Here is a 15,044-nt window from a genome sequence, read left to right as displayed (position 1 = left end):
TATTGAATATATCTAATGAATCGTCATAGTACAAGTTTAATACTGAGTTCCTGCACATAATTCTAGTGACGTGGTCATGATTTCTTTTTATTACTGACGTGTCTAGCTGCACGGAATGGAATATGAAACGCGCGAACAAACTAGTTATACAACAACGACATATAGCTTTAGCACGTCATACCGCAGTTGCAATGATTTAGTCAAACAAATAAGAATAAGGAGAAGTAAAGAAAACTTGGTTCAAAGAAAACGGGTTTTATGCATTGATTTTTCTATGGCGCATGAGTCGTGTCAGCAGTTGTTTGGTTACATGTCTTTTTTTCTCTATCTTGTGATACGTCACTGTCGATGAATCAGAACAGGAATAAACCGTCGCACAACTGAATGCAATAAGCAATGGAAAAGAAAATGACTTGGTGGCAATTATTCCCGTTCGTCACGGGACAAGCTTACATGTCACGGCATATGAATGTCATCGTATGAGATTAAAGTAATATCAATTAATGTACTACTAAACATTACGATCATAAACGTATCCCGTCCCATCTCATCACCCAAAGCATCGCACCTATTTCTTCAATCCACAGTTGCTAACAGCGACCTGAGTAGCAGTCGCATCAACCCGACCAAGCTGAACAGCCTGGTTGTTGGTAAGAGCGTTCATCGCCGCGGGAGAAATGTTGAAGCCCGCAGCAGTGTGGTCGATGGCCAAGACGTTGATGCTCTTGCCCTTGTAGGTAAGCTTCCAGCACGTGCCGCAGCTCGGGGAGTTCCAGCCAGCGATGGCCTGCGCGCCGCCAATGTAGGGAAACTTGGGGATCTGGCCTTGAGTCTTCCAGCCGTAGCGCGTGATGAGGCCGTTTGTGCCATCGGAGCAGGAGACGGCTGTCATGGCGCGGCCAGCTTCGCCATAGCCTGGGTCGTAGGATACTGAGGTCAAGTGTTAGCGGGGTTGGGGTTGTATTGAGAGAGGGGTTGGTTATTACCGGTGATTGCTGACACGGAGGTCAGGACACTGGCGAGACAGAAGAGGTTGGTCAGCTGCATGATGAAGGTTGTTTGGTTGTGTTGAGTGAGAGATTGTTGTTGGAATTGATGGCACAAGATTGAGAATTGGTGAGGACTTCACTCTCTATTTATCCCCCTCCTCTTACGATTATCACATTCCAGCACAGCCGATCCATCCGACAATAAGCTCGTGTTGGCAAGCATCACCCCGCAATGAAGCTGCAACGCCTCGTGTTGCTTCGAGCGTTCTAGCCGTTCAAGAGGCGGGGTTATCGTGCGGTTCGGACCGCTCAAGGTTGGAACTATCAGATCAGCTGGGCTCAGATTGTTCGTAATTGACTTCTTTAGTCAAGAACGTGGCTGGTCTGATTGGTCAGTGGCAGGGATTGAGTTCTTTTGCAGTTCGTATCGGGGCTGCTTTTGAACTTCTCGTATTGTACAAGTCATGGTCAGATGGTTCAGTCTAGACTGAATACTATAGGAGACATCGTATTGAAGTGCCGAAATGGATGATTTGACGTCAGAAGCGGACGGTCTCGATGCTTTTGGATGCAGAGAGATATGCATTAGTGCTGGAATAAAAATAGCGGTGTATGTAGAAAACTCCAAGCTTTTATTAGCCTATTTGAGATTTTAATCCTACTGATGATGATTCTAAATTTGGAGAATACGGACATTCATAGAAAGCATAAAAAGCCAATGTGCTCAGACACAGTAAGAACTAACAAAAGTGGCGGGACAGTTTGTTAACCTTCTGTATCTCCGCTGATAGCCGGAACAATTCTCGAAAGAAACGAACTGCATAAATAAAATGGAGGGAATCTCTAGCTATTGGACCAAGGACGAGCTTCAACATCAGATAAAAACATCAAACCCCCCGGTGGATAAACTTGGCATCAGATACGAGAACATCTAAAATTGGGATTTATCCACTACCTAAACCTTGTACCCATGCAGCCGTCGAACGTATCAACAGCCGACAAGTCTTTGCTGGCCCATATTATCATTCCTTGATAGCATCGACAAGAGTCATCTTGGGATGGACATATGTCCCATCAACCATCTCTTCTTCAGCGCCATACCATCGCACTAGAAACAAGTCAGCAAAACATTAGAGCCATCGGAAAGAGGGTAGACTTACTAGTAACTGAGATATCTCCACCTCCAGGAGTGATAGGTAGCCAGCTGTTATACTTGTTAGCAACCCGTTCGTTTAAATGCGCACCAAAGCAGAGGAAACTCACTTGTTAGTCCAGTTCGAAGGAGGCGCGATGCTCGAATCCTGAAGCAAAACCTGAAAAGGTCCCTCACCGCCATCCGCGATCGAACTTCCATCAGGGAACGTCAAGTTACTTCTGTCTCCAACCATGTACTTCTCCTGATCATTGGGAATCAGATCTTGGTTGGGTCCGTAGGCAGTAAGACTCCAGAAACCACCCTCTAGAATTTTGGGAGGCGCGGTAAACGTCCAGATAATAGATTCGCCCTCTTTGACGGAGATGGTCTCATCAAATGACCCGTATGATGGGTAAGCGCATTCTGATTGCGCCAGGGCGAGGTAGGCAGTGAGGCCAATCTGGTATCGCATGTTGTAGTAGGAGTCGAATTTACCGATGTACCGATCGGCGATGAGCGACCAGCCGTTACCGACATCCTTTGACACATCTGGTCTTGAGGCAAAAGACTTTGATGTCAGGTTGGCAGTGTTCACCGCAGCGGTCAAATTTGTGCCTGCGGGTTGAATAAACTTTCCATCCTTGAAACCTGCCTTCTTGAGGTCCTTAGCGACAGACTTGCGATCGGAGACGACGTAAGGTGGCAGATGTGGAGTAAGAGCAGCGGCAGTATTCATGACCGCTTGGTACAGTGACTGGTTCTGTGCCGTGTACTCGGGCTGAACAAACATGGAGAGGTCGAGTCTTGGAGCAACAGGTTTTCCAGATCTAGGAACAGGACGGACGCGGAAGCCTTTTTGGAGAGTCGCGACGATAGCGACGTCTTCATCTGTGCGGTCGGTGACGATTCGGGAGTTTACGAGGCCGTATGGCATGGGGAAGTTGACGACGCCGACGTAGCCTTCTGGGACATTGTCGGTTTGTAGACCGTAGCTCTTGGAGTTGTACCTAACCAGGTAGTCACCAGGCTTGCTACCGCCGAGGTTGCCAAGGTTGACCAGATCATCGCCATATCTGTGAACAATAAGATTCCGCGTTCATAGAAAGTTTTGAAGACTTACGGTGAGCAAAAAGGAAACACCCAGTATCGATTGTCGGGGATCTCGGGGACAGTAACTTTAAGGTCACTCGAGGACAAGTCCATGAACAAGATGGAATACATCGTATCAGCATTGGGTCGCACAACGCCAACAGCACCAGGTTCATTCGGTTCTGGCGAAGCGAGGTTGATGTTGGGTATCAGTGGGACACCTGCGGCGAGCAAAGGCCTGGCAATGTCGCCAAATGCGTAAAGCGGGAAGCCATACTGTATTCGTTAGCCGACAGAATTATTGATAATGAAGTAGAATGCTGACCATGTAGGCAAATGAGAGTGAACTTTGTGCGTCATGGTCTGTGCATGGTGCTGCTGAAGAAAGGCTGAAGAGGGTGCAGATCGCTGCAAGTGGTGAGATCCTCATTTTGAAGACTGTTGATTGTGAAGTGTGAGTAATTGATGGAATGATGATACAAGCTGTGAATGGTGAGCGTGGTTGTTCTTATAGACAGTTCATCAATTCAGATCATCATTCATGCCTTCGTCTTTGGAGTCCTCTCTAGTCAATCATCATGCATGGATGGCAGCTGAATTGACGAATCGACATCTATCCTGACATCACAGCCTCATGTCGGATCCGTTTAACCTTAGACTTTCCAGGCGAAGGAATCTGTGAAACCTTGTCAGAGTGGAGGCTTTACTGACATGTCAGCCCTATCGCGCGTCTAGATAAGCGCATCGATAAGCAATGCCTTCGAATCTGACGATCTTGACCTGAATTGAGGATCGAAGGAACAGATTATGACCGTTTCAGCATTGATGATCGACACTCTGTTCATTTGACGTATGCTATTCGCACGTTACAGTTACTTCCAGGGGTTGGTAATGTTAGTTCAGGTACAGAGTACTCGAATCAGTGGCTTATTCTCGCTAATATCCATGGCACTCCAGTATTGCCCCCTGAGAACTTTCAAGTAATCGCTTATTACCCTGCTTAATTCCGCTGGACCTAACTGCCTATTGCGAGGCGGAAGTCAACAACTGCAATAGAAACTGCAATAGCAATATGAATATCCTCGTTACCCTTGCAATTAGTAACACATATCTGAGTAGCATATTCGTATACCTAGTCATGAGTTCATTTGTTTACTTTCGCTACGGATGGCTCATGAATTCCTCAACCAGAATTCCAAATGGATTTTCTTGGGTAGCCGTGATATTTACAAAAGCATATCTATAGATGCCACTTATTTTGTCCGTTTCCACCTGTTTCACTGACTCGTCATTCTAATCAATGCAAAGATTGTTAACCCAGAGGTATCTTCATCAACTAGCTTGATGATACCCATCGCATCTTGACTAGATGTAGCCACTGGCCCTTCCTGTACAGATTCACCTTGCTGGAGTTGATCAATTTTGCGTAGGTTGGCTTCTTCAATCCTTTGTTTACCACATATATAGCCAAGGGCAAAAAGACGACCAGTTTGTTGTAGCTGGCGCAATGGCTCCCCGCCAGTGTCAACCAACCACACCGGCCTGGAAGTCGGCAAAGACTATGACATGGGATTCCCGTGAAGTAGAGTGTAAGGAGATTTTAGTAACAGTGAAAGTCGCTATTTATCAACTCGGAGGCTGTGGTTTCCTCCACTAGGTCTAGGGATTTATCAGTCAATTCGGCTCATTCAGGCACAATATGGAGAGCAGTAAGGGTTGGCGTTGATTGCATGACCCAGATTATACAAAATATATGCCGAAGCTCAGTTCTACCATGCGGAGAACAGGATTTTCCCAAGACATCTTTACACAGATATCACAGTTGACCATGTCACAATTAAGTTTCCGGGGTTGGCTCAGCTATCCTATTAGCCTATCTTTAACTCAATACGGTTCCCGTTGCGAAGCTGACTAGGGTGACGGCTTTGCCATCCAAGTCTTTCGGACCACCCATGCTACAATTAATCCTGATTGGCGTTGATCCATTGATTGTGCTGACAGGTCTATTTAGCGAGGCCGTGGTGGATCATTTTGCAAGGTTAACCGTTGCACAACTCGAAGCCTTCATTGCCTATCAGCCAATATTGGGCCAAAAGTAAGTCGGTCTACCTATATTCATAACTGACTTTATTTTCTGCTAGCCGAACAACACGGATCATTTTGGTAAAGAAAATCCAACCAAAAAATGTCTCTGTATGATCTAGTAGTGAGTCACAGGTTTGTACAGGTCAACTCGTGGCGGGTCTATTCGCAAGTATGAATCGCGCATACAGAATTGAGGCCACTCAATAAATGCAATATGAAAGTCAATACCGTAAATGGAGATTTTGGGTGACTGCTCATGCGTCCCTGTACTGTTGATTGGTAGCTGTTTGGCTGTTTCTGCCCAAAATTGAAAGCCTCATCACCATAATCTCACTCTGCAGGAGTTTTGTCTCAGCTCACCACATCTTAAAGGAGCCAGGGTAAATATTTAAGCATTAGATCAACTCATATAATGAGTATGTGTAGTTCGCTTGATGTCCTTGTGCCTTGGAAATTCGACTTGAAGATGCTCCAAATTCAGAAAGATTCTAAGTCGTAGCTAAAATGTTTTATCTATGTTCTTGCTCAGAGTTGTTTTCAGCGGGAATGGAAAGTGGCATAAAGAGTTCGAGGAGATATTCTCAGAGCCTTGTAGTAAACGGGCCGCCACACGGAGGTCAAAGCACATGGGTCTTGGCTGAACATTGTCATTGATTGAGTAGTAGATCATATCATATCATAAGAGCGATCTCCAATTATATGCGGAGCTATCCAGTATTGTTAATTGGTGCGCTTCCTGTTTGCAGGCATAGTTGTAATGATCGTCCTGAACGCCAGCCTCAATATTGGATTATCTGCACCGGAGCCTAGTTACCAGTCAGCCAAGAATGCAACGATCACATATGTAGATCCGGGTTATAGGTAAGAGATCAGTGTGGAGCACAAATATTTCGTTAGCAGCTTGAGCTGGCAACAACCATGCATCAATCCCGCTTTTGTATTGGGGGTCCCTTTATATTCAGTCGATAATAGTCCTGTTCCTTCACCGTAAAAGCACACATGCCCAAGGTTCTTACATATCTGTTCCATTGTCCTGAAGCTAGATCGAACATTTAAAGACCATCTCATTTTGAAGCATTTAGTCTCCGGAGAAAATGTGTTTTCGAATGAGACACACATTTCTACTCCTGCTAGTGCTCGCAGCAGCCATCAAAGCAGATCCTGGCGATGACTTTAGTGACAACTTATTTTCAGACCTAGCTCCGTAAGACCAGCCAACAGCATCGTTTCACCTTGATCTTACTGACAGCAAGACGAATGTTAGTCTGCTAGCTCTATTTGGAGAACAAGTTACTATGCAATTTCTAAGCCAATCTTTAGGTTCTGCAGATTATATCATTCTGGCAATGGCTCCTCTCGGCATAATTACTACTATCGTCAGTGCTATAAGAGTTAATGGCCCTATATGGCTTAAAGCAATTATCGGAAGGTCAAGAGAGAATATGTCAGCTGCTGAGATGGAGCTCATGTCATCTACATCCCAGGAAACATGCGAGTTATGGAATGGTAACAATGTGGTGAGATGTCAAGGCCTAGCCCCAGTGAAAGAATTCATTTGTCTATTGCCTCCAGGCGTTGAAACCGACAAAATAAAGCGAATACGGTTCGCACGTCTAGACGATGCAGTCAGGGAAGATCTCGTTGAGAAGCAAGGTACGCAACTTGCATCAACAGATTATTAGCAACTGACTTTAAAGGCAGAAGCGGACTCGCCAGCACTCGGGAACATATTCTTGAATTTGACATCTTGGATCCAGGCTTTGTGGAAGTCGGCCCTACCACGGCCTCGCTCCATAGATGTGGAAAGCCCGCCCTCATTACCCTTGGAACCTCCGGAACAGCAAAGCAGAGAACAACCAAATCCAACGCCCGAAATGGTGATATTGCGAAATACCGCAACTCAAGCTCCCAATATCACGCTAAATCGTTATGAAAAGGTGACCCGACGTCCATTATATATAGCCGCTAGCTTCGGTTGCATGTTGCAGCTTGGAGTCCTCATCTATTTTGGACTCATCGCCAATCATCCAGACTTTCAGCTCAAGAAAGACGGCAAAAAGATCACTGGTTATGCTTATCCTTTTGCCACGGCAGGCACCATCATACTCGTTACTGGTGTGTTTATTTGTGCGCACGTCATTAATCGTAGCACTAAAGAAGTGCGTTATACACCTACCCAAGGCTACAGGCTGCACGTGGTTTGGCTTCAGTCAAAGCAGACTGTAAGCGACCAGGTTTTCAAGTCATTTGCGTTATATCCGCGCAACTGCCCGCAAATGATCACAACTTCACAACGCAACGGTCCAGGGAACGAGGTTACCAGGAAACACGAACAACAGGAACCACGCTGGCCGATAAACCTTTCGGTGGTTGCAACTGCTATTTGCCTAACAGGATTCTTCATCCAGTTCATCGGCTTAAGGGCAATGCACTGGTCCGCATCCGTCAGTCAGCTGGTTGCTATCATACTTATGACTATCGTCAGAGCGTTGGTTCGACGCGGATTTACTGCGCCTATAAACGATATCGAACTAAGGGAAAGCTTCGAGCTGGATGGATTAGCTATAGCATTGGGAAATCCGGATCCAAGCAATGAATCTGGGTCACCTACGACCGGCAAGAAATTTGACTTTGGCTTATCAAAAGGTGGAAGTTGGACGGTAATGATTGACGAAGATGAAACTCCTCCACAACCATCGGATAACAACACCCAACCGTCCAATATCTCCTCTTCGAAGACTCAAAAGCCAGTCAAGGACATCGTCCCTCCTTTGGAAGAGTCCACTGTGGTTAAAACAATCAACAAAGGCCAGGACATATTGCATATACGAACAAGGCTGGCGCAATTGGCTGATTGGCGAGGTCCAACATCATCAGAGGCGGCACAGCTTTCGGAGGCAATAGAGGTGACAATGAATGCTCTCTGTTCGACTTTCAAGTTAGATGTATTCACATGGACGGTGGCAGTTCAGGTTATCGACTCAAACGGTCTCGAAAAGACTTTGCCGGTTGTCCTTACCCTCAAGCGAAGAGATCACCAGTGGAAGTGTCGTGCCGATGAAATCGATTCAGTGTTGTCTTTATGGCTTTGTTCAATAGACAAAAGGCGACAATTAAATGGAAGAGACTCGAGCCTTTATGCTTCTGAAATTCCATTAAAGATGGATAGCGATGAATGGTTTCGAAAAAAAGGCTCGGAAACAGGAGGAGGTTTGATCCTTCTTGGGCAACAAACTGACGAGCTCAGACGATCTATCAAGTGGTGGATGCCCACTGACTGGTCCAAGGACCTGTTGGTGGAAGACAATTGCAGCCTAAGTTCTACCAGTTCATGGCGAACTATAGGAACAAAAAGATCTGATTTCTCCAAACGCATCGCCGCTGCCAAACCGTGCAGCCCCCCGTCGCCTACCCAGGACTCGGTATTTCTAGCAGTTCAATCCCATGAAACTCTCCAAAACCTCTATGCTAGACACATATTCAGCAGTTTCACCTGGGCTGCTGCTCTACAGATGGATAAAGCCATTGAAAATCACTCAGAGCTAGAGTCATCCAATGTTTCTCACATTCAGGACTGGAGTCACCTTCATCTGAGCTGTAATGGTCTATCAAAACTAGCACGGGCTATCCAAGACTCAGGTCTTATGGATTTACACGATGCATACCTTTCCCTGATTCCTCCTCTCCATTCACAGTCAAGACTTGGAGAACTCGACTCTATCGTTGAACTGATGTCTCGTAAGGCCATACAGCACAAGCGACTGTTGAACTGGAACGCTGCGGCTCGCTGCTATCGACAGCTTTTTGATCTTGCAAAGTCCTTCCGCGTGGATAGCTATATCTACACAAAGACACTGGCAATAATAGCTGAATACGTTCGATCACTGACTATTATACTGGACGATGCCCAAGGCATAGGAACAAAAGATATTGACGAGGCAAAAGAAGCCCGGGACGATCTTGCATCATTGCTAAAAAATGAAACTGACCCTCGGTTCATGAAGTATCTGAAAAAGCTTTATCGCTACCAGAGGCGTGGGTGGGGTGACGACATCTTTGCGAATGTCCCTGACGAAGAGGGGGAGATCAAGATGTGTAACTTCACCAAACTCCACCATCGAATTGCTAGTCTTTCGGACAACTCAGATCACGACCATCCAGTGGCTGGTCATGACAATGTGGAAGAGACTGATATGATGTTCATTGCCGAAATCCGCGAACATGTCAATTCCCAGGATATTCTGGGCTGGACGCCTCTTCACTATGCAATAGCCACAGACGAGTCAAAGTCAGGACACTGGGTTGAGCGTTTGCTGAACGAAGAAGCTGATGTAAACGCTGCCGACATTCGTGAGTGGACTCCGCTACATTACAGCTACGTATACGACCACGATGAAGCTATCGATGCGCTGCTCGGCAAGGGCGCAGACGTTCAAGCAGTCGGTATCGATGGAATGACGCCATTACATTGCGCAGCTTTGACGGACCTGTATTGGGGGCCTAGAAAGATGGACTTCTATGTTCGACAACCTGCGGATGAGTTTGTCACGGATAATTTTGGCAGAGCTCCCATCCATTTGGCAGCTTTGAAAGGGAACGAGGGCCTCATCAAACACCTCCGCCGCAGCACTGGCGCACGAGACAAAGAAGGTAGGACAGCAGTGCATCTAGCGCCTCTCAGTAACAGGTTGTCAATTATTGAGGAACTTGCTAAGAATGGCGCCAATCTTGATGACCTCACCTCTGCAGCCTCTTTTGGAACAGTTTTGCACTGGGCAGCGAAAGAAGGAAGGTTGGAAGCTGTTAAAGAGCTTCTTCGCTTGGGAGCTACCGTGGATTCAAGAGACTACACTTATCGGACCCCATTACACTACGCATGCCAAGAGGGACATCACGAAATTGTTCAACTATTAATCCTGAATAACGCCGATGTGAACGCAACGAATGATCTCGACCAGACCCCAATTCTGTTGGCCTTACTAAATGGGTATCTCAAAATAGTTAATCTGCTTCTCGACGCGAAAGACATCGACTTGAATGCTGGAGAGACATTAGAGAAGGACATATACAACGTGCTTGACTTGGTAGTCAAACGTGGAGAAGCTGAACTTGTCAGAAGACTGGTTGAAAAGGGCGCAGAGATTGACCAACGAACATTGTATTATGCTGAGAGGAGCAGCCAACAAGATTCAAGTACCTTGGAGTTCCTTCGGCGAGCTTATTCCTCACAGGTTGCCTCTAAGAAAGATACTCCGAAGGATGGCGGAGATGGAGTATAGGCTGCATTTATACATGATGAATTCCGGTACTCACATAACTCGTTCGCAAAGTTTCTATCCAAATTTGTTCAGCCTGAATAGAAATACCGATGCGGCATGGCTGGATATCGGTGCCGAACATCACGGCCCGTCCATCCGAATCACCTCAAATGACCGCAACCTTCTCAAACTGGACGTCTAACTCCAACTGGTAGGTGGAAAAATGAATTCAACATGTCCGTAGCCCAAATTGTTCAAAATCAATGAACTCCGTGAATCTTCAGTTTACAATGATCATAAGTAGGCGTTGGACTCTAAAACCCCTGGCTTGTTCCTATTTCGGCACGGAGGTTTAATATCCGAAGCTGCAAATGACCTCCGGATCATATGTTAACAACCATCAGGTTTCGAGAAACCCCATATATAAAAGGTGATAATAGTACGGCCGAATTATAGCACTTTTCTGCATGCATGATCAATCTGCAGATATCAGCATCATGAAGCTGCTCTCTCTTCTTTTCGCTTCGGCGAGCGTTGTCCAAGCTGCCTTGAAGTGGCAGAATGTCCGTATGGGTGGTGGCGGTGGCTTCGCGCCTGGCATTGAATTCCATCCTACCGCCAAGGGTGTCGCGTATGCCAGAACAGATATTGGAGGACTGTATCGTCTCAACCCGGACGACTCATGGACTCCTGTGACTGACAACACTGCTACGGACTCAAACTGGTACACTTTTCAACACGCTTCTACGTCTCATCAGTAGCTAACATTGTGTAGGAACCGTTGGGGTATTGATGCCGTGGCTTTGGATGCTAACAACCCGAACAAGGTTCTCACCGCAGTTGGCATGTACACAAGCAACTGGTAAGCGAGCCTATTTATTCATTAGATATACTCTAATAATTGCCAAGGGACCCCAACAATGGAGCCATCGGAATCAGCAACGACAAAGGCGCAACATGGTCCTTCACCGAACTTCCCTTCAAAGTCGGTGGCAACATGCCTGGCCGTGGAATGGGTGAACGACTCGCTGTTGACCCCAAAAACTCCAAAATCATCTACTTCGGCGCCCGAAGCGGAAAAGGTCTTTGGAGAAGCACAGACGCTGGCAAGACTTTCTCAAAGGTCGATTCGTTCACCAACGTGGGCACTTATATCCCCGACCCCAGTGATAGCTCTGGGTACAACAGCGACATCCAAGGTTTGGCGTTTGTCACTTTCGACTCTACTTCTTCCCTAATCAACGGTGCTACATCAAGAATCTTTGTCGGCGTGGCGGATAAGAAGACTGCTTCTGTCTACGTTACTACCGATGCTGGTAAAACGTGGAAGCCAGTTGCTGGCCAGCCTAAAGAATTTCTCCCACACAAATGCCAGTTCGAAGCGAAAGAAAAGGCGTTGTATCTATCTTACAGCGATGGAGCGGGACCTTACGATGGCACTCTCGGTGCAGTGTACCGCTATGACATTGCTGCAGACTCTTGGAAGGACATCACGCCACCTGGAAACATCTACCACGGCTTCGGTGGTCTGGCACTTGACAAGAAGAAGCCTGGAACACTCATGGTTGCGGCTCTGAACTCTTGGTACCCCGATGTCCAGTTCTTCCGATCTACAGACTCGGGTAAAACATGGTCTACTATTTGGAACTACAACGCCCAGGGCAACCTCGACTACCACTACAGCATCTCCACACCAAAGGCGCCCTGGATCTACAAGAACTTTATCTCCGTCGACACCAAGCGCTTGGGCTGGATGGTTGAGGCTTTGACTATTGATCCCTTTGACAGCAACCACTGGTTGTATGCTACTGGTCTCACAGTCTACGGCGGACATGATCTTACCAAGTGGGATACTGAGCACAACGTCACCATTGAGTCTTTGGCAGATGGCATTGAGGAATTCGCTGTACTGGACGTGAAGTCTGCTCCTGGTGGTAGCGAGCTTTTCGCCGCTGTAGGTGACGACAGTGGATTTACCTTTGCTAACAAGGGTGTACTGAACAAGTCACCTCAATCTGCTTGGGATAACCCCATGTTTACAACCTCTGTCAGCGTTGACTACGCTGGAAACAAGGTCGGCAATGTTGTTCGGGCAGGTAACACAGATGGTGAAGCTCCTCAAGCCGCCTTGTCTACCGATGGAGGTAAATCATGGAAGGCTCACGGTGGTACCGCTGCTTCTCAGGCTGGTGGTTCCATCGCTTTGTCTGCTGATGGAGATGTCGTTCTTTGGTCAACTGAGAAGAAGGGTGTTTTGAGATCCGAGAAAGAAGCGTCCTTCTCTTCCGTATCTAGTCTTCCATCTGGATCGCTCGTCGCCAGTGATAAGCGCGATAACGACTTCTTCTACGGCGCCTCAGGATCAACATTCTACGTCTCCAACAACACTGCATCCACCTTCTCCAAAGCCGGCTCCCTAGCCTCAGCAAGTTCCATCCGTGACATCGCAGCACACCCCACAAAGGCTGGCGAAGTCTGGGTCTCCACCGATGCCGGCATTTTCCGCAGCACCAACTTTGCCGAGACCTTCACCAAGATTGGGTCTTCCTTGACTAAGACTGAGCAGATTGCCCTTGGTCGCGGTGCTGGAAGCAATTGGAACGTGTACGCTTTTGGCACAGGATCTGCTGGACGAAAGCTATACGGTAGTTCTGATATGGGAAAGACTTGGACTGATCTTCAAGGGTCTATGGGCTTTGGATCTATTGATGGCGCTAAGTTGGCTGGTAGTGGAAATGAAGCTGGATTGGTGTATGTTGGTACAAATGGTCGTGGTGTTTTCTGGGGACAAGGGGCGATCTAAGTAGAGCATTTATGAATGAGGAGGGATAAGCTATTCATGGCATCCACTTCTACATGTCTTAACTACACATGAATCGAACTCAACCCTTTATTCAAACATTATTACCATTAACTATTATCAGAAAAATAATGCCAATGCTCTGATCCATTCTTATCTACTTCGACAAGTTCCCCAATAGTTATTAGTTCCTCAGTCATAGCGTCGTCCCCTTCACCCCGTCTCGTCTTGCACCAAACGCAGCTCTTGCTGTCAATCGATGTAGCCATAAAACAGGTCTTGTCTACTCTATTCTGGTAACATCGCCAAAACTTGTGATCAGCTCGAATCGTGGTAGTAGTTTTAGGTCTGCCAGACATGGTTGATTCGCCGAGATCTGTGGCGGAAATATCTTACTATATTTGGACAATCGTTATCGTGCCAGAAGTATACGGTGAAATTATAAATCGTTCATAGGTATGTTTTGATACAGATACTCTATGAAGGAAGAAGTAAATGAATGAAGTTCCAGATGTGATGGTTAATTTATACAATTTCCAACGCTCTGATGCACTGCCTCGCTGGTCACGTACGGTTGTATCATCGTTAGATGATACCGGTACTAATGTGAATATGTATTAAGACATGCCGTCACTGTTACTATAATTCAAGGATTGGTAGTGCACAAACTTGTCAATTTGATCAGTATTAGTCTGCTGCTGTTCTATCTTCCATTGTCACCCACGATGCCATCCCTTCATCAATACCAATGCCAAACCTCCTTCCCTTTACTAATGCCTAGACAAACTCCAATTACAGACCCATTTCCGTTCTGAGCTTGGTCATCTTTGTCCTTTCTAGCACCACAAGAACATCTGATGGCTGCAGCCTGATTCTGTCGGCCGCATTTATTCATTGGTCTTGGCTTTCCATTTTCCTGTTGACATATCCACTGCACAACATCAGGGTGGTCCATGGTGAGTATGTTATCTTCCTGACTGTTGAGGGTCAATTGTGTTTCTGAGTAGTCGGGTAGTCTGAAGCTTTCAGGTGTAGACGAAATGCTGCTGCTGTGTACTGACTATGTTGTGGTTGGGACTTTTATATACATTAAATCCTTCTCATGACAATGATATACAGCCATGACCTTTCTGAACAAGGCTCATGAAATGCTGTTGTTCATTGTCGAATTTCGCAGCTAACCATGCCTTTTTGCACTGTTCCACGAGGAAGGAAAAATGATCTCTTGTTAATCACATAATACTGTGCGCATTTACTCACTCCGGAGCGCACTCTCGACTCTTATTACATGCTGGGAATTTTGCGAGACCTAGAAGGCCAGCGATAGTTCCCGGTGACCTGGTCACACGCATCGGCCGTCGCTTGGGTGTCGCTAACTATCTTGGTACCCAAACACTTACGTCTCTATATTTAGCTCGACATACTTTGGGGCGGCGTCTTATGTCCATCAGAGTACAGATTGTATATTGTTAAACCCTGCTCCATTATCGGGATCAGCACAAAATCGATCAAAAAGGTGATGAGTATCCTTTATCCAACAACCTTGCGTCAATCTTATACGCCGAACTCCGAACATACCTACACAAATTCCCAGTCCGTTTCTCTGCTCACGTCCTCCACCTTGAGCAAAGGGGACCACATCAAAAGGAGAACTTTGGACAAATCTAGCTCATTCTTGACAAGGGTTC

General features: G+C 46.5%; 5 protein-coding genes across 5 annotated transcripts; 2 read left to right on the top strand and 3 right to left on the bottom strand.

Moving 5' to 3' along the window:
- Positions 1-478: 478 nt before the first annotated feature.
- On the bottom strand, positions 479-1,083 carry FGSG_11205 (uncharacterized protein). Its single transcript, XM_011326834.1, has 2 exons — positions 987-1,083; positions 479-930 (listed from the first exon to the last, which is right to left on the bottom strand). The coding sequence occupies exons 1-2, from the start codon at positions 1,045-1,047 to the stop codon at positions 569-571; spliced, it is 423 nt and encodes a 140-aa protein (XP_011325136.1). The 5' UTR covers positions 1,048-1,083; the 3' UTR covers positions 479-568.
- A 928-nt stretch (positions 1,084-2,011) lies between these two features.
- Positions 2,012-3,643, bottom strand: FGSG_11206 (uncharacterized protein; the record flags this gene model as incomplete). Its single annotated transcript, XM_011326833.1, has 5 exons — positions 2,012-2,097; positions 2,150-2,193; positions 2,253-3,197; positions 3,245-3,489; positions 3,539-3,643. The coding sequence occupies 5 exons, from the start codon at positions 3,641-3,643 to the stop codon at positions 2,012-2,014; spliced, it is 1,425 nt and encodes a 474-aa protein (XP_011325135.1).
- Positions 3,644-6,392: 2,749 nt separating this feature from the next.
- FGSG_11207 (uncharacterized protein) lies at positions 6,393-10,577 on the top strand (the record flags this gene model as incomplete). The annotated part of the gene is made up of 8 exons (XM_011326832.1): positions 6,393-6,502; positions 6,728-6,804; positions 6,916-6,951; positions 7,056-7,175; positions 7,330-7,413; positions 7,487-7,520; positions 7,784-8,087; positions 8,238-10,577. The coding sequence occupies 8 exons, from the start codon at positions 6,393-6,395 to the stop codon at positions 10,575-10,577; spliced, it is 3,105 nt and encodes a 1,034-aa protein (XP_011325134.1).
- A 476-nt stretch (positions 10,578-11,053) lies between these two features.
- Positions 11,054-13,359, top strand: FGSG_11208 (uncharacterized protein; the record flags this gene model as incomplete). The annotated part of the gene is made up of 3 exons (XM_011326831.1): positions 11,054-11,280; positions 11,332-11,418; positions 11,466-13,359. The coding sequence occupies 3 exons, from the start codon at positions 11,054-11,056 to the stop codon at positions 13,357-13,359; spliced, it is 2,208 nt and encodes a 735-aa protein (XP_011325133.1).
- Positions 13,360-13,452: 93 nt separating this feature from the next.
- On the bottom strand, positions 13,453-13,853 carry FGSG_13835 (uncharacterized protein). The gene has a single exon (XM_011326830.1). It carries the CDS (start codon positions 13,713-13,715, stop codon positions 13,467-13,469), a length of 249 nt encoding a protein of 82 aa, XP_011325132.1. The 5' UTR covers positions 13,716-13,853; the 3' UTR covers positions 13,453-13,466.
- Positions 13,854-15,044: the final 1,191 nt, after the last annotated feature.

This window comes from Fusarium graminearum, chromosome 3 (assembly GCF_000240135.3).
Source record: "Fusarium graminearum PH-1 chromosome 3, whole genome shotgun sequence".
Taxonomy (NCBI): Eukaryota; Fungi; Ascomycota; class Sordariomycetes; order Hypocreales; family Nectriaceae; genus Fusarium; species Fusarium graminearum.
This window is presented reverse-complemented; position numbering and strand designations above follow the sequence as displayed.

What these genes read in the sequence shown, in the direction of transcription:
- FGSG_11205 (XM_011326834.1), bottom strand. Translation starts at nt 1,047, where the DNA reads ATGCAGCTGACCAACCTCTTCTGTCTCGCCAGTGTCCTGACCTCCGTG. An exon ending in CTCCGTGTCAGCAATCACCG is followed by an intron (nt 931 to 986) that starts GTAATAACCAAC and finishes ACTTGACCTCAG; the next exon opens with TATCCTACGACCCAGGCTAT.
- FGSG_13835 (XM_011326830.1), bottom strand. Translation starts at nt 13,715, where the DNA reads ATGTCTGGCAGACCTAAAACTACTACCACGATTCGAGCTGATCACAAG.